We start from the raw sequence: 26,922 nt of genomic DNA, 5'->3' as shown, positions 1-26,922 counted from the left end.
TTCACGACTTCTGATCTAGACAGGCGTTCTGGCGACTGTGATTCAGGAAATGGATGTACGTGTACATCGTACCTACAGTACAACCACAAATGTTGGCTGCAACCCGAAGCAGAAGATGCCATTAAGGCACATAGCGGAATATACCTTATCCTCCCAGGTAATCTGGATTCCGGGGCTAGCACATGCACCGAGCAACAAGCCACGATGATTGCTGTCTGGCTGTGTTCAAAGCAACTTAGTATGTACACAATCTGGATTCTTCGAGGGCCTGCTTGTGTGAGTGGGACTGCTTATTGAAACGACGCCTAATGAGCTGCTCCCGGGTCACAGGTAGCAGAGTGTCTACCTAAGGTAGCGACAGAAATTGCTAACGTTACGGTCTTCTCAAATTTCCTTGCGGACCGTCTGTTCCGAATGTAAGGATGTGGAATTGCGCATCAAAAGGGCGTCATATACTCCGTAGGAGGTTCGATACCAGGGCAGCAAAAGTATCAGAAGCACCGGATACCTGAGGCCGACGGGACACATACGCCCCAGAACTGTGAGGAAATAGAAGACCATCCATACAGGCTAATCTATCAAACCGTGACCCGGAACTGCAAGTCTGTTGGAACGTCCGGCTAGCAGACTGGCGATAAGATGATGAATTACCTACCTTACTGCATGAAATTGTCTGCTTGATCTACAGGCTGGAGCTCGCTGAAACTCGTCGAATGGAAAGCGCCCACGTCGTGGTGCTATATTGACTTGAGATGCCCCGGCTTTGCCTGGTGCTAACGTTGCGCCCAAAGGAGTCTGAACGCCAAAGGAATATTCTGTTTTTCTGCCATCCACAAGTTCCAGTCCAACCAAGTGATCGTGGTCCCGTCATTCAGGAAGAAGAGAGGAAGTACAGTGGAGATATCAAGTGGCGGGGTTCTGTGTCCTTGATAACCGCGAGATAACCCACCCAGCCTCTTATCGATATCGGCAGCAGCCGACTTATTGGCACGTTAGCTGCAATCAAGCGGGGCTGGGCCGTCAGTTATATCCAGGGATGCACGCGAAGGTTGCTAAGTCACACAATGTGACAGTCAGAAACTACCGCACTCCAAGCAAATGGCGGCGCCTTCACCAAGCAACAACCGAAGTCGTTAAAGGCCCAATTTGGATAGAGATTCCCCAGCCGGCCCTCTTCAACAAAATGGCCTACGCCGAGCAGCAGCGCTGGATTACGGTCCAGCAAAAGACGTTTACCAAATGGCTAAACACCAAGCTGGAGGTTAGGAATCTCGAGGTCAAGGACCTGGTGCAAGACCTGAGTGATGGTGTATGTATTTCGTTTTCTTTCAAGATTTATTCCTTTGTTCACCAGGTATGGTTTGGTGCCCTTGCTTATACGGAGCCATCGTGTCCCTAGGTACTCCTTATCCACCTCCTCGAGTGTCTCTCGGGCGAGTCGCTGGGCCGGTATGCCGCGAAACCCAAGCTGCGCGTGCAGCGCTTCGAAAATGCAAACCTCGCGCTCAACTTTATCAAGTTGCGCGGAATACAGATGACCAACATCGGCGCTGAAGATGTAGTAGATGGAAACCGAAAAATCATTCTTGGCCTGATATGGACCCTCATTCTGCGCTTCACCATCAACGACATCAACGAGGAGGGCATGACGGCCAAGGAGGGCTTGTTATTGTGGTGCCAACGCAAGACGGCGTGCTACGACGGGGTGGACGTGCGTGACTTCAGCGCAAGCTGGAACGACGGGCTCGCCTTCTGTGCCCTTCTCGACATCCATCGCCCGGATCTGATCGACTACGAGGCTCTCGACAAGTCGGACCACCGCGGCAACATGCAGATGGCTTTCGATATTGCTCATAAGGAGATTGGCATTCCGAAGCTGCTGGATGTCGAGGACGTGTGCGACGTGGCCAAGCCCGACGAGCGCAGTCTGATGACCTACATCGCCTACTGGTTCCACGCCTTCTCGCAGATGGAGAAGGTTGAGAATGCAGGCCGCCGCGTCGAAAAGTTTGTCAACAATATGCGTGGCGCCTGGGATATGCAGAGCGCTTATGAGCGAAGGATGGCGGCGCTACTCGAGGCAATCCGTGCCCAGATGAAGAACTGGCAGCTCGCTACCTTTGAGGGGACCTACGCAGATGCCAAGGCACAGGCGGCTGAATTCGCTTCGTACAAGAGAGGCTTGAAACGGGAGTGGGTGGCCGAGAAGAGCGAACTAGCGACGCTTCTGGGTAACATCAAGACGAAGCTGGGCACATACCGGCTGCGACCATACGACCCGCCGGCTGAGTTGAGGCTGGAGGTGTTGGACAAAGAGTGGAGCAACCTGACCAAGGCAGAGATGAATCGGGGTCAGTTGATCAATGAGACTATCAGAGAGTATGTTTACCCATTGAAGCCACGCACTCTTATCTCGATGCTGACAGTTGGCACAGCATAAAGAACGCGCTACGTAAATCCTTTGCTGACAAGGCGAACGATTTCGCTCTAGCGCTCAATACGATACAGCTCGCCATTTCAGGGCTCGAAGGCGATGTAGAGGACCAACTACACCATGTACGGAAGCTATCGGACAATCTCCCGCCGCTAGACGCCTTCCTAAAGACCATCGCTGCCGTCGACGAAAAGTGCCAAGAAGCTAACATTGAAGAAAACGATTTCACCACGTACACATACGACGAGCTTTGCTATGAGCTCTCACTGGCCAAGTCATCCGTCTCCAAAAAGCTCTCCTTCCTCGAGAACCAGATGGTTGCGCGCAATATGACGAACCTTACCCCTATTCAGCTTGAAGAGTTCGAGTCTGTCTTCCGACACTTTGACCGCGATGACAGCAACAGCCTGTCCGAGTTGGAGTTTAGCGCGGCCCTGGCCTCGCTCGGCCTGATATTCTCGGAAGATGAGATGCACGAGTACTTTCTCGACACGTCCAATGGGCGTGACCGCGTCACGTTTGAGCAATTTATCGGCTTTATGGTCGAGGTGACTGAGGATCAGAACACGGCCGAGCAAGTCTTCCAGAGCTTTAGGGAGGTCGCCGATGGGAAACCGTATGTGACTGAAATGGACTTGCGGCATTCACTGGTGCCGGACGAGGTCATTGAGAAGCTGGTCGAGATTATGCCACCGCATAAAGGACCGGATATGCAGGTCGACCGGGGTCAGCCACAATACGATTACATTTCCTTTATGGAAAAGCTTTGCGGGAATGAAGGGGAACCCAGGCCAAGTAGTGGAAGGTTGAGTCCAACGAAGCCTGCGGCAGCGGGGATGAATGGCGTGCATTGAGATGGGTTGGCATAGCTCACATATCGCCTCATGTCCCGCTCGCCGCGGGAGAGGTACCTTCTTTTTGTTTAATATTTCCCTTAGTTTAGTTCCCTTTAATACCCGTGTTAGCATAGCGTGGATGGTCCTAGGGATTCAAACATTATAGCACATCTCACTCAAGCTTGCTGATCCATTTACCGAGGCTTCTCAAGCTTATCTAACGAAGGGGGATAGCCTCCTCAAAAGTGAGGGTGATAGGGTATGCCCTTCGAAGCTGGACACAGGTCATACCAGCCCAAAGTTATAATGTACTTGCCGTTACCTCGAGGATATCAGTTGGATGGAAGTGATAACTTATCTAGTAACGCCCGTCCTGGTACTGAGATCTAGCAGCTCATCCCGAGGATTAAGCCCAGAGCAGTTGAACACTTGGATCTTTTGTCTAGGTACACAAGAGTAGAAGAAACGCAGCATCTAACAAGACGCATGTAAAGCCATGCAGCGCCCAGTGCAGTCCCGTCCATTATCTGAACCATGCACATTATGCCTCTATTCCGGCCGTCTACCATTGCAACCCAGGGAAGAAACATGACAATTACACCAGATACTGCAACTCGGTACCAAAACCCTTAGATCTGATAGTCGATGGGGGATCCCGGCCTCAACGACTCCCAAACCTACTCTTTGAAGGAGCCCATCTCCTTCAGCGCTCCTGCAAGCCGCTTATAATCCCTCAGTAACTCAAACACCTCGCCGAGCTTCATCTCCGCAGCATTCTGCATCTCCATGAAGCGCTTGATCGGCGGGTCTAACTTGGGGCTTTCCCTGGGCGGAAGCACCGCAGCAAGGTCCGGGAACGCCTATGTCACATACAGACTTGTTAGCATTGGCCGATCATCTCAATACCTAAGCGCCCCATCACGGCACACCGAACCACCCAAGTGGGATGATTAGCAGGAAGCGAAAGGGAACCTTACCGTAGTCAAATCTCCACCATCTGCGGCTGCGGGCCCCCCTTTACTATGGCCACCGTCCTTCGCTGGCGGCGTCGGCGCCCTAACAGGAGCCGGTGATCTACCAAAGCCCCTAAGGCCTCCAATACCCGCTGACAATCTCGCCATGGGGTTCAAGGAATTGCCCAAGTTCCTCATTGAATCCATGATTGGTGGGCTGGTGATAACAGGAGATGACCCGGTTGCAGTTGCAGTTGCCGCTGTCGCCGACCCCGGCGCTACCGTTGTATCCAACCTTTGCCTCTCCTCTTTCTCCTTTCTCGAGCTTGCACTCCTCGAGCTATCAGCACTATGATCCCGCGACACCTTCCTGGCGCTACCCGCTATGAAGCTCAGCAACGGCGGGCGCTCCGCCTCCTCGACTGCTGCTGTCGCCGGCGCCGGGCTTGGACTGCGTAGTAAAGGGAGGGAGCTCCCGGGGCTAGCCGACAGCGGGACGGCGGCACCGCCCTCTTCCTGCAGAGACTCCAGTTGTCCGACGGCGGGTGAAGGGGTACCGATCAACTTTCTTGCGTCGTCTAGCGTCTTAGGGACAATGACGACCGGGTCGCCGCTGCTGTCCTTGGCGAGGAGGGCATCCGGAGCCCTCTCGCGCAGCTTGCCCAAAAGGAACTTGTAGCTGTCGCCAAGAGATGTGCCGATAGTTTTGAGGCTCTGGTCGGCTGTGTTCAGGACGGCATCGCTGGCGGCGTTGAAGGCCTGCGCAGGCGTATTCACGAGATCGCTCAGTCGGCGAGGCCCCCGGAGCTGGGCTCCAACGGTGGCGCGGAAGCGGGCAGATGAGGGAGCTTGCTTGAGCGCTGCGCCGAGGCTGGCTGCTGCCGATTCCGAGTGGTTCGGGCTCAGAGTGGCAGGGCTCGGCGGGGTCGGCGAGAAGGCAGGCGGGAAAGTTCCTTCTTTCTGAGTAGGTGAGACATCCTGTCCTTTTAGTGGCCCGGTGGGAGTCTCGTCGGCGCGGAGGGTTGAAAGGTCAACAGTCTCGAGGAAACTGATGGTTGCCTCGAGATTGGTAAGACAGTAAGAGCCTTCGCCAACAAGCTTTGGTTCCCAGCGGAAGCGTTGAATGAAGTTGGCGTCGCTGATGACGCTGAGGTTCTCGGGCGGGAGAGTGATTAGGGTGTAGATGAGCATGGGCATGAGCTCGTCAGCGGAGGAGGAGGGGTGAAAATGCGACAGGGTATCGATGATGCTCTTGTGTGCTGCTTTGAGGTGGTTCAACTTCCCCAAGGGATACCTGGACTGACTCATCAGTACGAGTTCCTTCCGCGCTTGCTCCAGCCATTGCCTGACTTCCTCCTGTTTCTTGGCGGCGGCTTCTGGGTCATTGGGAGCAGTGCCGAGGTCAACGCCGAGATCACCGGGCCCGATGCCAACTACGGCGAGAGCAGCTGTTTTTGATCGGAGCTTGGCGTCCTGCGCTTCGTCCTGCGTGCTCCTGTGGCGGTAGATCTTGCTGTAGATGCCTTCACATATCCTTCGCTCCACAGCCTCCTCCAAGAGACCTTTCTTGTGCTCCAGTGCCTTCCTTGCCCTCTTTCGCTCCGCGTATTCTTCAGCGGTCAGCAGCTGTTGGTCCGAATCCCGCCTGGACGGTGTGGGTCTGGGCTTCTCCCTTGTTCCGAGTGAAGAACCCTTTGTGCGCAACAGACTGGAAGCTGATGCTTGGGACGAAAGCAACGACGCGGAGGGCTCTTCGCGCCTCTGGAGGGTGGCCATGCTGTCGACATGCGTCTGGATATGCGAAGATGCTGTAGCATAAAAGTCTTGAAAGAGCCGCGCGAGGTTGTCGATGCTCGGCGGCTGGGGATGCACCTTGGCCGAAAGGGAGTCGATGAAGCGATCCGTTAGGCTGATGAGCTCGATGGGAAGATCGTCCAGGTCGACCGAAGCTCTGGGAGGCTCTACAGTCTCTTCGCTTATTCTGCGCTCGAACGTATCGGGCACCTCAGTCCCGGTCCTTCGGTCTCCCTGCGTACCGGACGCAGTTCGCAGCATTGGATCGGCAACGGCCACAGGCCCATTCTGAACAGGGCTAGCTCCTTTTACGCGCGCCGTGGTACCGGGAGACACGGAGCGCTCTACTCGAAAAGATTGTACGAATCTCAACGGGCGATGCGCCGCGTCTGTGGGATGTGATGCCATATGGCCACTGTTCCAGCTCAAACTGGCGAGCATAGTTGATGAATTAGCAAGAGTTCTGGGTCACAAGCATCCGGGGAAAGGAGCCCGTCCAAGCGGATGGAGGCGACCGCAGCCCTAATGAATCACGGGAGACAAGATCGGTTTGGCCTACCGGAGCTACACTAGACACCAATGCATGAAGCGCCGGTCTAAATTAAAGGCGATCATGAAACCGCGGACCGGGCAGGCGGTGGTGGTAGTAGCCCAGGCCGGGTTCGAGACCAAGGCCGCTGTTGGTACACCGTCAAAGTTACTACCGTGAAAAAGAAACACAATAACCAAGCAGAAGCCGCTTCGCAGAGATGTCAGCGTCAGAGAGAAAGTGTTAAGCCTGAGTGTCTAGTGTGATTGCTCTCTATCGTGGCGCGAGGTTGATTTGCAGCTGGAGCTTTCCCAAGGGTGGGACCAGACGCGACCGGGATCGAGATTCGAGGCGGAAGTTGAAAGTTCAGATTGCATGGGGTCGGAACATTAGGTACCGACTAACAGGCCGTAGCCCTCAAGTCATCCTACTCTGTCTCCTGGCGGTCTATCAGTCAAAAGAAGAAGTTCGAAAAGCAAACGGCTTGAAAGAACTCAAATGAGAGCTGTTGGTCCTTTGTTGAGTCAAGTTGGTTTGCAATGAATTATCTCACCTGCTAGAGAACTCAAGTTGCAAAGCACGTCACCGTAAGTACTGTACATACAAGGCTACCCGCCCTTGTGCAGCCTGCAAGCCCAGCCCCTCGGCCAGGGTTTCTGCACCGTTGCACTGTTAATAGACGCGACCAAGTCTGCAGGCGGCGCTTCAGCCCCAACGAAGACTTGTCTACTGACTGGGCTGTAGGTTGACGAGGTTGATTACTGTATTGTATGTACCGTACAGTAGGCCTCCCAAGGCCCTACATAGGTACGAAACAAAGGATCCCGTCACTCATGCCGGGCTCAATGAGTCAGGTGCATGGTCAGCTCAATCACAGGTTACAAGGTCCCGTCTAGGCGGAGAGGTCCTGGGAGCGAGTTCATGGCGTCGTTTGCCAGTTCAGAGCATTTGAATTGATTGAGCGTCAAGATTAAAAGAAAAGCGCTGAAAGGTCGAGGGAGAAGAGGGAGGGAGGGGGGGGGGGGGGGGGGGGGGCGGGTTGGGGTTTATAGGTAGCATTGTTGGTGTTGCTGGGAAGGTTCCATCCACATGAACCTGGAACTTGGAAGGTACGATAAAGGTTTGGCTGAAGGCCGGGGCTGTATGCGTTCCTCCCGCACGGGAGTGATGGACCAAGATTTGCAGATTGCCCATAGTACGGAGTATTCCCTTTCTCATCCACGCAGCTTGCCGGACTCTTCGCGTCCTCTCTTCAGGCACCATAGAACTCGACGAGGTCCATCCAGTTGAAGCATGATAGAAGTGTGCCATGTGGCAGGCCAAACCGGCCACAGCAGTAATTAGCGGACCCAGGCTGGTAACGTTAGTGCCAAATAGGCAACAATGTATCACTACGCTCTTCAATGCTATAGAAGTACAAAATCCCCGCACCATCGTTATCACTAAAGCACGCCCCCGATAAGACAGTGCTGATTGGCGGTGGACGGCCTTCCGATCAGCGGCGGTCAACAGTTGGGCCACCCATCGTCATTCGTCATTCGTCATCTGAACGCTGACACGGCAGTCGAGGACCCCGACCTTCTTCGATTCTTCTTCCAAGTGAGGAGTGGCACCTTCCCTTTGCTTGACTTGACACCATATCGCATAGAGAATATCGCCCTCTTTCGACTATTCCATCATCCATCGAGGCATCAGGAGGATCCGGCCTGGCATGTTATCGAGGCGGGAGGAGGCGAGTGTGAGGTGCACTTCCACAAGCCGAATCACGGCCCAGCTGCTGTTGTCCTTCCTCGCCCTCTCCGCCTCCCCTATCTCAGCAGCGGGAAATGCCATTCAGAATGCGCAGTTTGTCCTTCCCATAGAGGCGTCGCCGGTACCGCCTCTCATACCAGGGCTCCTGGCACCCGCCGAACACACCTTCGTGAGTAGTCTTGGCTGCAGTCCCAGAGAGGGAGGTGAGGTTGCTGACTCCTGGCGCGTCATCCTCCAGACACTTCGGCATATCTACCACCACGGCACTTACAAACATCCGCAACTCCACCGGAAACAAGATGTCGTTGATCCAGACGCGCAGCTATGGTTAGCCGCTGAGGATGGCTTTGAGGCGCAACGTATCGGCTCTCTGCGAGCCCGCAGCAGCTCCCACAGAATACAACGGCTGGTCGATCGGAGGCCGAGCGTGGTAGACCCAATGGTAGCCCAGGCGCGACAGCGTGGATTCGCCTCGGTCCTTTCCCCGTCTGCATGGACCCTTGACGATGTTCCAGGCCCCAACATCACCGACAAGGAGACGCTCGTGACCTTGGCGCTGATGGCGGCCAATGCATATGTGGCCAAAGAAGGCGATGCGGACTGGCAGGATGTTGGAGCGCCCTACAACCGGAGTGCCGACTTTGGCTGGGAGGGTGATGGGCTGCGTGGCCATGTGTTTGCCGACGAGACGAACTCGACCATTGTCATCGGCCTGAAGGGGACCTCGGTAGCTGTCTTTGACGGGGATGGCACCACTACCAACGACAAGGTGAACGACAACCTGTTCTTCAGCTGCTGTTGCGCCCAACAGGGCCCATGGACATGGCACCAGGTCTGCGACTGCGCGACAGGCACGTACACCTGCAACAACACGTGCGTTACCCAAGCGTTGCGCGACGAAAATCGATATTATCAGGCTGCTAGGGAGTTGTTTGCGAATGTCACCGAGCTCTACCCCAATTCGAATGTTTGGGTTACGGGACACTCACTCGGTGGGGCTGTCAGTTCGTTTATCGGCCTGACATACGGTGTGCCAGTCGTGACATTCCAAGCTGTCCCAGAAGCGTTGCCAGCCTCTAGATTGGGCCTACCTGTACCGCCAGGGACAGACCCGGATGCGCCTCAGACCAGGGAATTTACTGGCGTCTATCACTTTGGGCACACTGCCGACCCCATCTTTATTGGGACCTGCAACGGGGCGACGGCAGCTTGCTCCTTCGGTGGATATGCCCTGGAGACGGCCTGCCACAGCAGCAGAGAGTGCGTTTACGATACGGTGGGCGACCTAGGATGGCGCGTGGGGATCGGAACCCACAAGATCCGGGCTGTCATCGAAGACGTTATCAAAAAGTATGACACTGTGGCGGAATGCAAGTTCACTCCTGAATGCAGGGACTGTGGCAACTGGAAGATGTACGAAAGTAATGGCACAGAGACGACCACGACGGCTAGCTCTTCGACGTCAACCGCCAAAAGCCGCACCCGAACTGAGACGTGCAAGACACCGTAGGTCATCCCCATCTATCCCCGGGTTTGATCGAATGGTTGCTAACAACGGTGGCAGGGGTTGGTGGGGTTGCTTGGACGAAACCACGACCACTACAGGCACCCAAACGTCGACGGGCATCGCAACAACCACATCGTCCACCACAACATGCCATACTCCGTAAGCAGACAGAGGCTTGTCAGTGTACGCTTTTTGGACCATGCTAACGGTGTCGAAGCGGTTGGTTCGGTTGCAAGGACAAAACTACAAGTACTACGACTGTGACGTCGACAACACCGACATCAACGCCAACATCAAAGCCGACCAGCACAACGTGCTTGACACCAGGCCGGTTCTGGGGATGCTACGACGAGACCACGACCTCATCCATGGTCAGTACGACGCAGCAACACCAGACTATCACGCCACCCCCGAGCCTTTCCACCTCTACTCCACCGCCGCGTCCAGCCCCAACGAAAGAGCCGCCCAAATCGTCGAGATGTGTTGAGCGGGCATGGTACGGCATGTGCCGGGAATGGGATGGCGATGCTCCCAAGGTCAGGGAGGACATGTGATAGTTTTTCTTCGATATGTATTTTTCATCAGATTTCTTTCTGGTCACTGTCGATTCATTCTATGGCGCGTAAGGAGTTGTTCAGGGCTTTTGGCATACAATCAGAATTGAGCAGAGTTTTGGGAATTTTGCATAAGGCAAGAGGAGTCTTTCGATAGGTCAAGGGGTAACTAACATGGGGGACATGCTATTTTACAAAGGCACAGCAGCCGAAGTTAATTGTCGATCGCCAGGAATCATACATAGCAATAGGATACACGAATACATATAGCCTTATTTATCGATATAGCGAACTCTGAGATGCGGCCAGCTTCCGGGCTCGATGCTGCTAACCTTAAGTCGGTCCGGCCTCTTGAGATCATCCCCACATGCAATCATCACCGCCCCTCTGCACTGCAGCCCTGCCGAGCCCATCAATACCCGGTCCCGTCCTCTCGGTGCCCTACCAACGTACCAATGTGCATGCGTCTCGTATTGCGTCCATGTGTATATTAAGAATAGGCGTGGTGTAAGCTGAACTGAGTCCGCTTTGCGTCATTTAGCGTTTTTTTCTTCATCTTTCAACAACTGTCGGGTGCACTGCATCAGGTACGCGAGAGCTTCGTGCTCCACCCCCCATGCAGCGCTACCCCCGTCCTTCGTTCCAGTCGCTTGTATACAGTACCTAGCTTATCTACACTGCACCAGTGCACTCTTACCCCGCGCGGCTCTCATTTGTGACTCGAGGTTGTCCGGTTCGGACGACATGACGGAATCCTCCCGGCCGGGAGCGGGCCCGGCACCGGCCATCAACCTCGAGACGGAGTTGACTTGCTCAGTAGGTTTACCTTACCTCCCCCTCCCCTCTTAATACAACAATCTCTTAGCCCATTGCCCATCATACTAGAAATCGACATGGCCGTCTTTCTACTTCTACTACCAACTTTTGGTCCCTAATCTTCATCTACTCACGGCAAATTCCAGATATGCACCGACATCCTCTACCACCCGCTCACCCTGCTCGACTGCCTGCACACCTTCTGCGGCGCCTGTCTGAAGGAATGGTTCCGCTTCCAGGCGGCACGCGCCGAGTCGGCCCCGGGGCCCCCGCCCCCGCCCGACGCCGCCATCTTCACGTGCCCCAGCTGCAGGGACAGGGTGCGCGACACCAAGCACGACCCCCGCGTCGCCACCCTACTGGACATGTTCCTGGCCCTGAACCCGAACAAGGGGAAGAGTGAGGCGGAAAAGGCAGAGATGGATTCGCGGTACACAAAGGGCGAGTCCGTCATGCCCAGGCTCAAGTTCATGGACCGGACCGAGGAGCAGAGGAGGTTGGATGAGCAGGAGAGGAGGCTGCTGGAGGAGGTGCAGCGCATGAGCTTGCGAGAGGCCACCGAGGCGGCGGTGGCGCGGGCGAATGGTGGTAGTGGTGGTGGTGGGAGGAGGCGGAGGAGTAGGGAGGGGAGTCAGGTTAGGGGCCCCGGGACCAGGGAGAGGGAGAGTAGTAGACCAAGGACGCAGAGCATCCCAGTGCGGGGCGCGGACGCTCTGACGGTTGATGGCGAGAGCAGAAGGAGAAGCGAATCGAGACAGCGGGGCTCTACTGGACAGCAGTCTGCTCCGGAGGGGACGTCGCGGCATGTCGAGCACCAGTCTTCACTAAGAAACTTGATCAGCAGTTCTGGCAGCACGGATACCAGGGATATCGAGCGAGAAATCGAAGAATTTGCGAGGCAAATTCAGGAGGAAGGACTATTGGACGGGTTGGATCTGGATAATCTCGATCTGGAGAACAACGACGAGCTCAGTCGGAAGATTACAGAGGCTTATAGGAGACGGCACCGCGAGAGACTGAGGCAAGATGGCGGACGAAGAAGCAATGCCAGTGCGCATTCCCGTCGGTCGGAAGTGTCGGCCAGGCCTAGATCACGGACTGGAGAGGCGTCAAGGCCGACAAGCAGACAAACGGTGCATTCGAGAGCGCCAAGCTCGAGCAGCAATGAAGAGCGCGGGCGGTATCCCCCTTCCAGTTCAGCCCTTCTTGAGGTCCAAGAGCCTTCACGGAGACGGAGAACCTCAAGTGCCAGCCGCAGCGCCACGGTACCCGTTGGTCCCACCCAGCCTGAGGTCAGACTCGGAACCCGCTCGCACACTGTCGTTTCTCCAAGGACAGCAACCGCGGACTCACAGATCGGGAGACCTAGCATTGATGCCGAGGCTCGGAGTTCATCCTCACCCACGATCTTCACCGCTTCTGGAAACCGCCAAGATCCCCCCAATTTCAGGGGCCTTCCCTTTAGTAATCGGGCCGCGTCGGCTTTAGGCTCCGCGCATTTTCAGAGACCAGCAGAGCTTCATTCGGATCCGATCGGCGGTAGAAGGAGGCAGGACGGGTTCACGGAACTTGGCCGCGGCCAGGCTTCACCGGATCTCGCTTCTTCTTTAGGCCCGGGAAGCCCAAAACCTGCTTTGCCGTCCCTATCGTCACCTCGACGAACCCGATTACCGCGATTCTTGGAACCCATGGTCAACTGTGCCACCTGCTCCAAAGAGCGCATCGAATACGAACTGCACTTCAACTGCTCCATCTGCCACAATGGCGAGTGGAACATTTGCCTTGACTGCTGGCGGCGGCGCAAAGGCTGCTTGCACTGGTTCGGATTTGGTCAAACGGCTTGGGACAAATGGGAAAAGCAGAACCTCGGCGGCCAGCCAACGCCCCCTCCACACATGCTCACAGCAAACCGCTACCTTCCCCCAAAGACAGCTCTGGAGGGTGGCGATGGTTTACGAATGCTTACGACCGAGAACCCCCTCGACCGCCTCCAGAGCGGCACCTTCTGCTCCCGCTGCTCAGCCTGGACAAACGACTGCTACTGGCGCTGCGACGTCTGCAACGACGGCGAATGGGGATTCTGCAACGGCTGTGTAAACCGAGGCACGTGCTGCAGCCACCCGTTGCTCGCCCTGGCCTACCGCCCCCCCCCTCAGCGATCCCTTTTCCCGGACGATCATCCTCCGCTAACCGACCCGCCCGTGTCAAGCCCAAGTTCTTCCTCTGCCCGCCGCTCACCGTCACAGACGACGACGTCTTCGTCCAAGATGTCCCCGGTGGGGAGCTTCCACCCCCTCACTTTCAGTCCGTGTTGCGAGATATGCCGTTTCCTCATTCCGCGGCATGATGCTCACTATCATTGCTACGCCTGTCCGTCCAGGTTAGTTGCTGACGCGCAGCCAGGGGAGTACAACCTCTGCTTTGGCTGCTACAGTGTGCTGGTCTCGAATGGGGCCATAGCCCCCGAGAATGGGCCCGACGGCTGGCGCAGGTGTCCGCAGGGCCATCGGATGGTTGTGGTGGGATATGCGCCCGACAGCGGCAGCGACAAACTAAGGAGGAAGGTTATCAGGGAACAGGTTGGTGGGCAGAGGCTGAAGTTTGAAACGCGTGAGGGGTTACCAAGGGGAGTACAGGCTTGTTCTTGGCTGGAGGGCGGTAGGGAGGTGGAGAGGTTGGTTGCTGTGGATGTGGCGGTTTCCGCCGCTACCTTGGCTCAGAGTGCAGAGCAATATACGGATGGATTTCCACCTGATGGGGGGACGGGAATGAGGGTAACGGCGGCGTGGGGGTGGATTCCGGCTGCTGGAGTCGAGGACGAGCTCATGTTCCCCAAGGGCGCTGAGATTTCAGAGGCGGAGGATGTCAATGAGGAGTGGTTCTATGGGTTTTATATGGGAAGTCAGGGGCTGTTTCCGGCGCCATATGTCAGGGTCATCATGGGGGGATAAGATACCGAAGTGATATTTTGGATATTCGGCTGACGGAGCAGGAGACCGTAAAGCATAATGAATTTCGAGGGCCTACTACCGTAGTGTAGTGATACAAAATCACTGATGGCTCCACTCGGGCTTTTTTCTCTCTGCGAATGCCTTCATGCCGATTTTTTGGTCCTGGCTGCCGAACAGGCTGTGGAACACGCGGCGCTCGTACTCGACGCCGTCCCGCAACGCCAAATCTTGGCTCTTGTTAACCACTTCCTTGGCGGCCTGCACAGCGATCTTGGAGTAGCCGGCGATGGTCTCGGCCGTCTTGAGCGCGCCCTCCATCAGCGCCTCGTGACTCGGGAACACGCGCGCCGCGACCCCCCACCGCTCCGCCTCCTCACCGCTAAAGGTCCGGCCTGTCAGGATCAGCTCCATCGCCTTGCTCTTACCTACCGCCCGTGTCAGACGCTGGCTGCCGCCGGCGCCGGGGATCGTGCCCAGCTTGATCTCGGGCTGCCCAAAGTTGGCGCTGGTGGTGCAGTAGATGATGTCGGCCATGAGCGCGAGCTCGCACCCGCCGCCGAGCGCGTGGCCCGACACGGCGGCAATGAGCGGCTTCTTGAGCGCCGTCGTCAGGTCCGACCAGCTCTCGATGAATGCCGTGCTGTAGGCCTCGCTGAAGGTCAGCGGCGCCATCTCCTTGATGTCGGCCCCGGCGGCAAAAGCCCTTTCGGAGCCCGTGAGGACGACGGCGGCGACCGTAGGCGAAGACTGGAACGCGCGCAGCGCCGTGTTGAGCTCGGCGATGAGCGGCGAGCAGAGCGCGTTGAGCGTCTTCGGCCGGTTGAGGGTTACTAAAGTCAATGACGACCAGGGTTAGTATTATTACACTCTTTCAACGCCGAATTGAGATTGGAGAATTTGATTCAATTACCCTGACCAACACCCGGCCGAGGTTCTGATACTTCGATATACTCGTAGCTACGGCCGGCTGATGCTGAGAATCTTCGAACAGCAACTTGCGGTAGGGAGCTCGGCTGGAAGCGGCAAGCCAAGGGCCGCAGGCTGCGAACAGCGCTGAGGCGAGCTGCTGCTGTTGCGTGCATTGTGATTGTAAGTCTGCGATGGAGATCCTGGTAGTATCAGATTGAGACGGTGACAGTGCCTTGTGATGCTAATCTTATGGAAGATTGTTTGTCTTTGTGGTTCTTGGGGATGATAGTGAATGGAAGGTTCGCCGGGGCAGCTCCACCATCCAGCTCAGGTTATCCTCGGTCTAAGTGAGGCCGCTGGTTCCTGTTTCCAAGTTCAGAATGCATTCCGAATTGCTGCACAGAAGGCATCGATCGGTCAATGGTGAAGGTTAGGTCATAATGCAAGGGTATGGCATCTGTAGACCGGCAAAGGTTTTCAACATTCTACCTACCTTACAGACCATCATTTGCAAATCCCGTGCATCAGAAGCATTGGATGATGATGCTGTACGTCCATACGGATACATACATGCGCGTGTAAGACATCCTCAGCCCAGCTCTGCATTCAAATTCCAGACCAACAACGTCACAGCATCCATTGCCAAGCCCAATGTACTACATAGCGAAAATACCTGGAGTCCAGCAAATCTTTAGTGCTGTTCTAAGTACTTCTGCTAACAAAACGTGCAATTTCAGAGCTGCTTGCCCCACGATGGGCCCCACAGGCAACCAAGGCTCCAGGGGTTGCAGTCTTGGCCACGTCCAAAATTTCCCCCTTACTCAACCCGTGGCTGACAACTAATCTAGATCTTGTCAAACCCTTGACGACCAAGGAGCAAGAACACCCGCGAGAACGGTGATCATCCACACCCTGTCGTTCTCCCCGGCCAACGCTTGACAGCACGCTTGATCGATACATAGATCTATCCCGTTCCACCGCCATGGATGTGCCAGACGAGCCGACGACGCCCTTTGGCGTCGTCAGCGCCCACACGAGCAAGCTGCAAAGGGTGGGTTGCGACAGAGAGCAGAGTTCGGTGCGCGCGAGCTGTGGGCTAACAAAGTTCTGGCAGCAATACCAAGCACTTCTCGACCGATCAACGCCCTACGTCCTCTACCGGTGGATAGGCACCGGTGTCGGTTTGATGATCTTCTTCCTGCGTGTCTTCATGGCACAAGGCTGGTACATCGGTTAGTCCATTGCGCCCCAGGCCACGCGTTAACACCAGTATCCTGACTTTGTCCGCACAGTCGCGTACGCCCTAGGTATCTATCTGCTCAATCTCTTCCTCGCCTTCCTCCAGCCCAAGTTCGACCCGTCCAACGAGGCGCTCGACAATGACATGGAGGACGGCGCGGTCGGCACACTCCCCACCAAGCAGGACGAGGAGTTCCGGCCGTTCATCCGCCGGCTGCCCGAGTTCAAGTTCTGGCACTCAGCAACTCGCGCCGTCGCTATCTCGTTTGTATGCAGCTGGTTTGAGATATTCAATGTGCCCGTCTTTTGGCCTGTGCTGGTTATGTACTGGCTCATGCTGTTCATCCTCACAAGTAGGTTACCCACTCTTTCCATGTGCTTCCTTCAGGCCGTCAATGCTAATGTTCTCTCACAGTGAGAAAGCAAATCCAGCACATGATCAAGTATCGCTATGTGCCTTTCACCATTGGCAAAGCGCGCTACACCAAGAACAGCTCGTGAGCCTACTTCTTCTTGGCCATTTGGCATGGAGTTCTTCTCGGCAATGGCTGGCTATTTTGACCGGCTGACCGGTCGTCGGAAACGCATGGGGACGGCATGGCGATAGAAGGCGGCTTCTCTATCTATGTATTATGACGCATGCTCGGAGCTCATGACGGTCCCGTAAAACGCTACGTACTGATTTTGTTTCTAATTCACTTGCAGCCGCAGCGCGTGGTCTTTGGGGCAGGCTCGGCGTGATTCATGCCTCGGGAAAGAAAGGGAATGCTTACCAGAGGAGTTGCGGTACCTTCAGGGAAGGGTAAGGGCGATGGCTGGCAGGACATTTGTTTTGGTTAAGGGTTACCGTACCTAATAGGCAGCGAGAATTGGACTTATTAGACTCTCCGGAGCGCTCTGCCTGTGCGATAAGCAAGAGCCGTGCAGCAGAGTTGAGCCTCTCAAAAACTTACCTACCAGCTCCGGCTCAAATTTCCTGAGCCGTCAAGGTATGAGTGGGAGCCGCTCTTTGTGGGTCTGGCGAATAATAAACGAAGTTCACCAGGATTGAATGCTGTACGAAAGTACTAACTGATCCTAAGTTTGCTCTCTTTTTGCTTCTTTTTCCCACCCTTAGCTTACAAGCAACATCACCAATTAACAGGTTTCTTTTCTCCTTGATCTTAACATTGTGAGTACAGTATCAAGGAATTTTGCTAACGACAGCGGCAGCAAGGCTGAGATCTGCAGCGGGTGCTTGGCGCCTTGGCATTTTGCTTCGCGACTGCGCTCATTGCAACTTTCAATTCAACATTCGCGTTCGCATTCTTTTTTGCCGGAGCTTTTCAAGGACAGCACCACTTGCAAAGGAAAGAAGGAGAAAAATGGCTTCATCGCAGTCAAGAAGCGGCGGTGAGCGGATGATCCATCAGGATTACATTGCGAGGATAAGATATTCCAATGCGCTTCCTCCGCCTCCCAACCCGCCCAAGCTGCTCGACATCCCGAATACAGGGCTAGCAAGCGGCCAGTACACGACGCCCGGCTTCGCGTCTCGTCTTGCGCGAGAGCAACCTCTCAACATCGAAGCTGATGCAGAGCTTGGGATGCCCCTAGACCTCGTGGGCATGCCGGGCGTCTTTGATGGTGACGAAAGCTGTGAGTACAAGCTTTGCACTCCCCTGTGTCACTCTCCCTGGGAATCGCTGACACGCTACGCAGCTATACAAGCTCCTGCCCAAGCGCCGCCCATCCACCCCCACGACCGCCTCCTCCTCCGGCCCCTTTCAACACTTGGAAAGCCCAAGAGCGGCGACACCGCCGTGTCGTTCCTGCGACGAACCGAGTACATTTCCTCGGTGCAGGTACAGGCGAGGCCTAAACCGGCCGATGCCATGTTCCTGAAGCCATCGTCAGGCAACGCTCTGAAACGTCCAGAAAAGCGAAAGATGTCTCCGGAACCAGACAAAGGCACGCCTGCTTGGATAAAACGGCGCATCGAGAAAAGCTTCGAGGTGGCCGCCGCTAATCTTGCAGATCGCAGTCGGGTCAGGCACCCTTCAAAGCGAAACGTCAAGATCGTTGATGCTTTTCCAGTCCTTCCAGACCTAGAAGCGTTCCCCGACTCTGGCGCCTATGTAACAGTCAAGTTCAGCACGAATCCAGTCAACTCGAGCGACACCTACGACACGCGGCTGCTCTCGGGCATCTTCAAGCCAATCGAGCGCACCGCAGCCGAGGAGCAACTGTACGAGGCAGCAAAGGCGGCGTGGGAGCGCGACCCGAGCTTGCCCAAGCCCTCACAAATGATGAATTATGACCTCTTCCTCCCTGCCGACACCCGGACTGGAGAGAACTTCCGAGCCAGATTTGACGTGGACAATCCTGACCGTGACAGCGGGTCGCTGTACACGAGCAGCGAGAGTGGCGGTAGCTTTCGGTTCCCGCGGGTACGCGCATACGAAACGGCGCAGGAAAAGGAGATGGACCACGACAACAAGTACGACGAGGAAGTCATCCTCGCCTTCCGCGACGACGAGACCGAGACCAAGGGCCGCCACGACGACAGCGCGCAAAAGGCTGTTTATTACTATCCAGTCATGCAGCGTACCACGATCCGCAACCAGCGCACCAAAAACATTGCGCGCACCATTGGCATCGCGGATGAGGAGGAAAGCCACCTAGATGAGCTTCACGTACAGATTGACGACCCCAGCGAGGAGCTCAAGGCTGAGCTGCAGCGGTATAAACAGCAACCGGTCGGGGACCTGCCAGATGAGGATGAGGAGCAGGAAGAAGAGGATGAGGAAGAGCAGCGGGCGGGTGGTGATCGGCGGCCGCCAAGCGACCGGGCCTCTGCTAGTCCGGCACCGAACGGGGGGCGAGCAGTTCAGGAGGGGCGAACGCAATCTGAAGATGACCAGGATGCCGAGGGAGACGAGGATGAATAAAGGGGGGCTGGCAGATATCATGGAATCAGGTCGGATATTGGCTAGCGAGGAGTTGGTGAGGCGCTGGAGTAATCTGCGGAAAGGTAATGGACAATAAAACCTTCCTGGCACGTTGCCAGATACCTATCGCAACCGACGTAGTGTACAAGCGTATTTTCTACCGCGGAATAGCTGAGACAGAGCTAACACCAGGGGCTCGTTCCGACCACCGTCTATCTATGCTGTGACGATTAAAGTATATAGTACCCCAGGAACAACCGACCAACAACGCCATTCCCCATGCTTCCTTTCCAGGTCAGTCCTATATTCCGTGCTCTCCAACCCCAGCATGCAGGGCCTCGCACGTTCTGGCCATATTACCATGGCATAAGTTATATACTCAAGCATGCTTACCTTCATCCCTTTCCTTCCGAACATCCATCCCTCAATTGAGGAACCCAATGTTTTCCCTGTCGTCGTCAATCACACGACCATATCTGTTTTGCCTAGTCAGCAACCCACCCGAATGGGAACTAAAAAGAGGGAAAGACATGGAAAGCAACTTACTCCAACAACAGCCGAAAAAACCACACCTCCAAATCCTCGTTCCTCAACACCTTCGCGGCCCACTCCCGTCCCTGGATGGCCACGCGTTCCGCCTCTTTCTTGCCCAGATCCTCCTGATTGAAGAAGCGGACCGCCTCCAGCCACTCCTCGCCCTGCAGACTCAGCGGAATATAGTGCGCCCAGGGGCGGAGCCATTCGGCGTGCCACTCGCGAAAGATGGCCCACTTGTACACGAGACTCCTGCTTTTGAGGAGGGCATAGAAGCGGCCTGAGAAGGCGTTGCCGTCCATGTCGAGCACGTGCTTGTACTTGAATGCCGCCTCCTGCTTGGCGTACTTTTGGACCGTGAAGAACTCCTTCTGCGCGTCGCAGTCGCCCTGGTCGCACTGGCCAATGTGCGAAAAGGATACGTCGATCAGTTGCTTGTAGTCGCCCCGCGGGACTTCCTTCACAGTCCACTTTTCACCTTGCTTATCTGCGCTGACGAGGACGCGGGCCTGATCGCCGGCGTTGATCTTTTGCACGAACCGCTGACGGTGCTGCCGCCGCCACCCGCCGTTGCGCGAGAAACCACCCGTCGTCGACCCTCGCCAGTAGAGCTGGTCGAGTTTCTTGTCCCATGCCGGGTCCTTAGCTTCTTTGTACGGAACTTTGTCGGCCCAGTACCAGGGGGACGGATAGAGGATGTCCGAGTAGGACGAGATTTTGGATTGGGAGAAGATGGGAAAGAGGTCATGTACCACGCCGTAGGCGTTAGGTCGCTCGAAGAAGCCGTACGTATTGCCGAGGGAAGGAGAGAGACAGATGTCGGACATGGCGGTGACGTTGTAGACGAAGCCGAGGTCCCCGAGAGCGTACTTGTCGATAGCGTCGTAGCGGTCAGCTTCTTCGAGAATGCGGGTAGGTGACTCGGGTGGGCACGACATGCGAGAGTGCGTCCAGACTGGTTGGTGTGCCATCACATTGAAGCGCGTCAGCTTGAATTCGTCGAAGCGCCCGTCGTAGTTCAGACCCTCAGGCTTCTCGGTGAAGCCGTTGCGTAAGAGTTTTTTGGCGTTCGCGGCCGGCATGCTGACTGTTCGCGCGCGCTCAACTAATCGTACCATGTCGTCGTGTGGAACCACGACGCGCGGCTCGTCGTTCCTGTTGAAGGCCAGGTCCATGTCGGGAAGCAGCTGGACAAATTCTTGCATCATCCCACGTATGCTCTCCTGGATCCAATCGTCCCCTCCCTGAAAGAGCGTTACGTTGCCCCCGCGGATCTGCAGACCCATGAGCGCGTTGTCGAAACCGATCGCCTCCCGCGCCCTCGCCCGGATGGTCGACGGCTTCAGGCCCCAGAAGGGTGTGATCAGCTCCATCACCGTGTCAAACTCGTCTATAAGCTGCACATCCTTGCTCTTTGCAAATTCCCACCACTTGTCGAAGTGCGGAGGCGGGGGCAGGCCGTAGCGACGGCGATACTCGGCCACAGCTTCCTGTAGCGTGCGCGACTGGCGCGCCTTCACCTTTTCAAGGTCCTGTTCGGCATCTTTGACGAGGTGCCATATCGGATGGGATCCGCCGGGGGCCGGCTTCGGCTTTGGGTCATTTTTGGTATGGGCGTTGGAGGAAGTGTCGCCGGCGCTATCCCCAGGCTTATTGGGAGGTGCCTGTACCGGAGGCTGTGGCTGCTGAAGAGGACGTTTATAGCTGTCGGGCAACTGCTTGGAGAGCGTGTAAATGCAGAAGAGAAAGAAGACGAGGGCGCCGAGGACGCCGAGTTGGCGGTTCCTCATCCTATAATCGATAGCGTTGCCGTCGTGTACAATCGATCAGGTTCCGCCCATGCACTGTATTCGGGGGCGAACCCCACCAAGCCGATGGTCGTCTCGTTTTGATACCTGCGTGTCTCTAACGTAACCGTTGATCCGGCAGGCGGCGGTTCTCTTCCTTCTGCCCACGGGCTTGCAGTTTCATTTGGGCGATGATCGAGTGGGAGAGAAAGCTTGATGCTGGAACTGGGAGTGAGATCGAAAATCCATGGTGGATGCTGGCGCAAGCACTGTAATTACGTACCTGCCTCCTTTACGCAGAGCCGTCCATTCACACGCTTTCAGCTCGAATAAAATCGGGTACTCGACCGGGGTGTTTGAGGCGCGGCCCGCTCAACTGGGGCAGTTGCAACTTGCCAAGCAGTCAGACTCAACATGAACCATTGAACTCCGTGACCACTGGCCACACACAGCGAGTGCAGTTCCTGGCCAAGTTCATTCTGGCTCACACAACTGCCTATTTGGCATACAATAAACCATTGCCAACTGCCAACGCATTGGCATTAGCTTCAAGTCCAATTAGACGGCAGTCTACTCCGTAGAGGTTGGGTGTGGCAGGTGGCAGTTTGAGCTGGATTGAATGAAAAAGCCAGAACTGCACTCACAATGGTTAATACCTTACTTACACATCATGGTTGTGCTGGGTGCGAATTTTGACCGTTGAACTCCTGGTATCCCGACTAGCTCTGAAAGCGATGGTGCATAACGTTACCTGTCTATTATTTTGAGAGTGTCCCGGCTCCCAAGGGACTCATGGATTACCTTTTCCTCGAATCTACACACAACAATGACCCGTGCCAGGCCAAGGTTCTGCCAACCGTTGCTTAACCAAGCAATTTCCTCCAAACTATCGGCTTTCAGTGATGGCTGAAATTGATTGAAGGCTTTTCGGCAGTCCACAGCTGGTTCGCGCCTCTCAAAAGGTTTGTCTGGCATTTTGTCGGGTACTCAACGGGAAATCCATGGTATACTCCGTATTCACTAAGTGGTATCTCAAACGCAGTTCAACGCCCCATGCATGACATGCCTTTTTGGATCCTTTGTGTCTCAATTGTTCAGTCTCTAGTAAAAGAAGCCGATGATCTTGCCAGAGACGTGCTTGCGCCTGGCCTCCTCCTGATCCATAATACCAGCCGAGGTGGTGAGGATGACGTAGCCGAACTGACGGGCAGGGAGGAGCTTGACAACCCACTTCTCGAGCTCGGAGAGGCGGACGTTGTAGCGGGGGGAGATAACACCGCACTTGTTCAGCCTGAACGACACTCGTCAGCGCGACAGCATACACATGACTGCAAACCTCCATGTACGTACCGGCCGTTGAGCTGGACAACAATCTTGCCGCTGCGGTGGTTGTCGACCTCCTCAAACTCGCCAATGTAGCCTGCCAAAACTACAGTCAGCCCTTGCTTGTGTTGCGATAGGAGTAAACATTGGACGTCATTGGGAGCCTCCGAAAACGTGTAAGATCCTCGCATTGGTGTTTGATTTATCGGCAACTTAAAGGGCTGGGGCCGTAGGGCAGACATAGACCGTCGCCTAGTTATCATGCCGAAGGAGGGAGTGCGAGGACCTTCCAAGACTCGGGCCACCTAGAGAAAGGGTAGAATGGGTTGCCGTACCATGGCGCTGCATGACCTGCAGGAACTTGACGATGACCTTCGAGGAAGGGCGGATCATGACCTGGCGCTTGCCGGCCTTCTCGGCGTTGTTGATGCTGTTAAGAGCATCGTGCAAGACGGAGGTGCGGACCATGTTGGCGGCTGTGGAGCGGTTGCAATGGAGATTCTCAAATCGTCAAAAGAGATGAGGTATCTGCCAGGATGCCGAAGCGGATCATGTTAGCCTTCCGAGGCTCGATGAGCATGGAGAGTGCCCTCGTTGACAGCATTCAAGAGGGTTCTGCCCGCTCAGTTGCCGATGAGGACAAGCGTATCAAGGCGCAGCTTTCGCAGGCACATGATTGCTTTCCTCGGCCTTCGCAAAAGGCATCGTCCTGTCGTCACGTCATTCACGAGTGCGAATGTCCACCTACCTCGGTTGTGTCTGCGTTAATGCGAACGCTGAGAGCCGGTTTGGGTTGTTTAGAAGGTCGAGGTTAGATATCCAAGTTGCCTTGCAACGAAAAGAATTATCCATGTTGGCGGGACGTGTGGTGGTCTGTGCACGGAATTCTTGCCCTAACGCCGGCACGGTCCTAAGGCGCTCCACTAGTCCCTGTATGGACTAGCGTCAACTGGAATCCGCTGCAACCACACACAAAAAACGCAAATTCCAGCCAAGCAGATCTGGGTGGGGCGGGCCGCCTTCGCACATAGTCAATTCTCAATTCTCGTTGCCGAGTCGAGCTCCTCCTCCCGATACTTAACACGAACAACAAGAAAATCAGTAATCTCTCTTCGAGGATCGCACCGACAGCTTATCCGCAATCAAAACGCCAAGATGGTGAGGAACCCCATCTATCAAATCCCCGCGCGAGTTTGGGTGGTTGTCGATCTGACCAAGGCGGCGGGACCACACGACCTACGATAAAAATTCCCCCGAGCATGAACACGCCTCGCTAACCCCAGATCTAGTCGGACGTAGAAGAGACCAATGCCCCCGAGGTCGCGGAGGAGGTTGAGGTGTCCGCCGAGGCCACCAAGGGTCAGATGTCGGTTCTGGATGCTCTCAAGGGCGTCCTGAAGCTCTCTCTGATGCACGACGGTCTGGCCCGTGGCCTGCGCGAGGCTTCCAAGGCGCTCGACCGGAGACAGGCTCACATGTGCGTGCTCAACGAGTCGTGCGAGGAGGAGGCATACAAGAAGCTCGTCATCGCCCTGTGCTCGGAGCACAAGATCCCCCTCATCAAGGTGCCTGACGGCAAGCAACTGGGCGAGTGGGCTGGTCTCTGTGAGTAGACCCTTTAGAGAAGACATCACGCTGCTTTCTTTTGGCTGACTTGGTTGTGTCTCAGGCGTCCTCGACCGCGAGGGCAACGCCCGCAAGGTGGTCAACTGCTCTTGCGTCGTTGTCAAGGATTGGGGTGAGGAGTCGCAGGAGCGTTCCATCCTCCTTAACTACTTCCAGTCCGAGGCTTAAGATGGCATTCTGCTAGAAAGGGTTGCGGCGTTTCTCAGGGCGGTCGGAGGGGAAAAGGGGCATCATAGAGGAATTCTGAGAAGCAGGTTCTTTTTGTCGGGTCAGCAATCCGATGACATTTTCCCGGGATGCCCTCTGAATCGTCACCGGATGGCATCTGGCATAGCGGGGAATACGGTTGCCCCTTTCCACTGTGGCTATCTCAGCATACGGCGCGGGAAAAGCAAGACAAACAAAAATCAAGAGAAACCTCGTAACCGGCTTTCCGGTTGTCGTCCGACTGTTCCACCGCTCGGCGTGCTACTTGCGACCCTCGACCATGATGATATGATAGCCAAACTGTGTCTTGACCCTGTCGTACTTGGGCGCATCGACTGTACTCTGGGGGAGCTCAAAGGCAATCTTCTCAAACTCTGGGTCTAAACTCCCCTTGCTCTTCCAGCCTAGTGAACCTCCTGTCGTAGCATAAACGGGAGTGTAAGCAGGAGCTGAGAGAAGAGAGCAGGAGCATCCCTTACCCTGCCTCGCCTTGTCTTGGGACATGTCTCTTGCCACGGCATCAAATTTCTCGCCATTGCGCAGCCTCTCCATCGCTTTTTCGCTCTCGGCGTGTTTCTCACACTGGTTGTATTTGAATTGGAGAGTCAACAGAGCCGGTCTTGGAACTGATCATCATTTCCATTGCACAGCATCTGCAACTGTCGCGCAATGTGATTTGAAAACTTACAAGGATATGCCGGACATTGATGCTCTGGGCGCCTTTCACCTTGCTAGTTGACTTTGCATCACCTTCTCCTCCTCCGGCACCCTTCCCGCCTTTCTTTCCGGCAGCTTTGCTGTTGTCCGTCTGGGCCTTTCCGCCTTTTCCCGATTCTTGTTTGCCCTTCGCCATAATTTAAGGCCGTGCTTTTGGTATGATGCGATTGTTGCCGTTGATGGATAAGGTTATCTTCAGGATTAGATCAGTCAATTCATCAATGCCTCCGGACAATTCAGTGAAGCTCAGATTTGAACGTGGGCTCCTGGGTTAGGGTTAAACTTGAACTTGAACCTGTCGGTTGAATACACGTCAAGCATCTCAAACTTCGACCGGCGGTTTATGTTGAACCTGCCATTGTTGAGGAATCACAATGGAGTAAGCAATAGTATGCTATTGCATATTATCGATGTTGCCGTTGCCATGTCTCCCCTTCTTCCTAACCCCCTTTTCACGCCGTCGTTCTTCCGTACCTCAGCCACGCGTTTGACTTTGTGAACAGCTACCAGCCAAAATTCACCGCTTAAGCTCTCTGAACAAGGCCCGGGCCATACAACTGTCCGGGGAAACGTCTTGTCCACGCTTCCTCAAGGCTCTCGGCAAGCGAAACCTCGCCAACATGCTTGCCGGAAACAGCCTTTACTCTGCCGTAAATCTGCAAAAGGATGACGAAAAACTGCAGATTGGCAGTCTGGATGGTCGAGAGTTCGAGGGTCGGATGACCAGACTCTTCCTCGAGGAGAGCATGTGAGAGGAAGTCGGCCATTGTGGCCTGGTCTGGACCAAGGCAGTCATGTCTCAAAATCGAAGTTGCCACCGAGCCGACAAGCCGCTGTAGGCGCTGTACGCCACCATATACTTCTGTCAAGCTTCGAGGAGCACCTGAACGGCGGGCTGTGTTAGTTGGCCATAACACACACCTTATAGTTTTCCTATCCAGGCACCCTTGGCTTACTTACAGTTTGCATCGGGAGACATGGTGACTTGGATTCCGGAGGGGTTCAAAGAGAACTTGAATCCCCGGAGGTCTGAATGCCGAAGTGAGGCCGGATCTGTGAATGCTGTCGGCTCTGGTTCCCGTGAGGCAGCCACTCTTGTGGTCTGCTGAGGAGGATATAGGTGAAAGAATCGCGCTTCCGGTCAGAACAAATACGCCAAGGGAGTAGACTTATTTGGCAGGCGTAAGGACCGTTTGGGTGTCCCAAAATACCCAAGACTATATGAGAGGCACCAGTAGGCTCTATCCGACTTGAAAGGATACGCCGACGGTTTTACCTTGATATGGTGTTCAGATAACAGCGTCATAGCGGTTCCCTCAAGCTTCCTATTCAAAGGTGGGCCGCTGGTGAAACTCTAGTATTAGCAATCCAGGGCGAGACGGAAAATTGTCTGTGGTCGCCCGGTAACGTCGTGGTTCAGGTCCGATCCCTTTCCACCTCGGTAAGAACCCATCCTCGCTCGAGCGTGATTCAGAAACGAGAGACGGCTCACCACCAAGCTAACTCCAACGAAGTGGGCAGGGC

The 26,922-nt window shown here is 55.3% G+C and overlaps 12 protein-coding genes across 12 annotated transcripts; 6 read left to right on the top strand and 6 right to left on the bottom strand.

The window, feature by feature from the left end:
* The first annotated feature begins 795 nt into the window (after positions 1-795).
* Positions 796-3,671, top strand: N656DRAFT_726496 (uncharacterized protein). The gene is made up of 3 exons (XM_064812576.1): positions 796-1,309; positions 1,400-2,379; positions 2,436-3,671. The coding sequence occupies exons 1-3, from the start codon at positions 1,037-1,039 to the stop codon at positions 3,286-3,288; spliced, it is 2,106 nt and encodes a 701-aa protein (XP_064672789.1). The 5' UTR covers positions 796-1,036; the 3' UTR covers positions 3,289-3,671.
* A 276-nt stretch (positions 3,672-3,947) lies between these two features.
* On the bottom strand, positions 3,948-6,425 carry N656DRAFT_703939 (uncharacterized protein; the record flags this gene model as incomplete). The annotated part of the gene is made up of 2 exons (XM_064811132.1): positions 3,948-4,130; positions 4,248-6,425. The coding sequence occupies 2 exons, from the start codon at positions 6,423-6,425 to the stop codon at positions 3,948-3,950; spliced, it is 2,361 nt and encodes a 786-aa protein (XP_064672788.1).
* A 1,832-nt stretch (positions 6,426-8,257) lies between these two features.
* N656DRAFT_787764 (autophagy protein atg15) lies at positions 8,258-10,359 on the top strand (the record flags this gene model as incomplete). The annotated part of the gene is made up of 4 exons (XM_064816637.1): positions 8,258-8,467; positions 8,537-9,804; positions 9,863-9,964; positions 10,023-10,359. 4 exons carry the CDS (start codon positions 8,258-8,260, stop codon positions 10,357-10,359), a joined length of 1,917 nt encoding a protein of 638 aa, XP_064672787.1.
* A 418-nt stretch (positions 10,360-10,777) lies between these two features.
* Positions 10,778-14,248, top strand: N656DRAFT_726488 (uncharacterized protein). Its single transcript, XM_064812575.1, has 2 exons — positions 10,778-11,175; positions 11,322-14,248. The coding sequence occupies exons 1-2, from the start codon at positions 11,104-11,106 to the stop codon at positions 14,124-14,126; spliced, it is 2,877 nt and encodes a 958-aa protein (XP_064672786.1). The 5' UTR covers positions 10,778-11,103; the 3' UTR covers positions 14,127-14,248.
* Positions 14,226-15,208, bottom strand: N656DRAFT_766474 (ClpP/crotonase; the record flags this gene model as incomplete). The annotated part of the gene is made up of 2 exons (XM_064813481.1): positions 14,226-14,956; positions 15,037-15,208. The coding sequence occupies 2 exons, from the start codon at positions 15,206-15,208 to the stop codon at positions 14,226-14,228; spliced, it is 903 nt and encodes a 300-aa protein (XP_064672785.1).
* An 809-nt stretch (positions 15,209-16,017) lies between these two features.
* Positions 16,018-16,775, top strand: N656DRAFT_704517 (retrieval of early ER protein Rer1; the record flags this gene model as incomplete). The annotated part of the gene is made up of 4 exons (XM_064811187.1): positions 16,018-16,086; positions 16,150-16,267; positions 16,328-16,627; positions 16,690-16,775. The coding sequence occupies 4 exons, from the start codon at positions 16,018-16,020 to the stop codon at positions 16,773-16,775; spliced, it is 573 nt and encodes a 190-aa protein (XP_064672784.1).
* Positions 16,776-17,638: 863 nt separating this feature from the next.
* N656DRAFT_766472 (uncharacterized protein) lies at positions 17,639-19,204 on the top strand (the record flags this gene model as incomplete). The annotated part of the gene is made up of 2 exons (XM_064813480.1): positions 17,639-17,912; positions 17,976-19,204. 2 exons carry the CDS (start codon positions 17,639-17,641, stop codon positions 19,202-19,204), a joined length of 1,503 nt encoding a protein of 500 aa, XP_064672783.1.
* A 424-nt stretch (positions 19,205-19,628) lies between these two features.
* N656DRAFT_703949 (glycosyltransferase family 90 protein) lies at positions 19,629-21,528 on the bottom strand (the record flags this gene model as incomplete). The annotated part of the gene is made up of 2 exons (XM_064811134.1): positions 19,629-19,680; positions 19,751-21,528. The coding sequence occupies 2 exons, from the start codon at positions 21,526-21,528 to the stop codon at positions 19,629-19,631; spliced, it is 1,830 nt and encodes a 609-aa protein (XP_064672782.1).
* Positions 21,529-22,705: 1,177 nt separating this feature from the next.
* N656DRAFT_776298 (uncharacterized protein) lies at positions 22,706-23,260 on the bottom strand. Its single transcript, XM_064814610.1, has one exon. The coding sequence runs from the start codon at positions 23,037-23,039 to the stop codon at positions 22,812-22,814; it is 228 nt and encodes a 75-aa protein (XP_064672781.1). The 5' UTR covers positions 23,040-23,260; the 3' UTR covers positions 22,706-22,811.
* On the top strand, positions 23,185-24,642 carry N656DRAFT_787757 (40S ribosomal protein S12; the record flags this gene model as incomplete). The annotated part of the gene is made up of 3 exons (XM_064816636.1): positions 23,185-23,187; positions 24,138-24,453; positions 24,518-24,642. The coding sequence occupies 3 exons, from the start codon at positions 23,185-23,187 to the stop codon at positions 24,640-24,642; spliced, it is 444 nt and encodes a 147-aa protein (XP_064672780.1).
* A 300-nt stretch (positions 24,643-24,942) lies between these two features.
* On the bottom strand, positions 24,943-25,534 carry N656DRAFT_704044 (peptidyl-prolyl cis-trans isomerase PIN4; the record flags this gene model as incomplete). Its single annotated transcript, XM_064811146.1, has 3 exons — positions 24,943-25,097; positions 25,161-25,263; positions 25,370-25,534. The coding sequence occupies 3 exons, from the start codon at positions 25,532-25,534 to the stop codon at positions 24,943-24,945; spliced, it is 423 nt and encodes a 140-aa protein (XP_064672779.1).
* A 388-nt stretch (positions 25,535-25,922) lies between these two features.
* Positions 25,923-26,377, bottom strand: N656DRAFT_795895 (uncharacterized protein; the record flags this gene model as incomplete). The annotated part of the gene is made up of 2 exons (XM_064817471.1): positions 25,923-26,281; positions 26,359-26,377. 2 exons carry the CDS (start codon positions 26,375-26,377, stop codon positions 25,923-25,925), a joined length of 378 nt encoding a protein of 125 aa, XP_064672778.1.
* Between the last annotated feature and the right edge of the window lie 545 nt (positions 26,378-26,922).

This window comes from Canariomyces notabilis (genome assembly GCF_033297395.1).
Source record: "Canariomyces notabilis strain CBS 508.74 unplaced genomic scaffold N656scaffold_4, whole genome shotgun sequence".
NCBI classification, from domain to species: domain Eukaryota; kingdom Fungi; phylum Ascomycota; class Sordariomycetes; order Sordariales; family Chaetomiaceae; genus Canariomyces; species Canariomyces notabilis.
The sequence above is the reverse complement of the archived record's forward strand: the minus strand, read 5'-3'. Positions and strand labels throughout refer to the sequence as shown.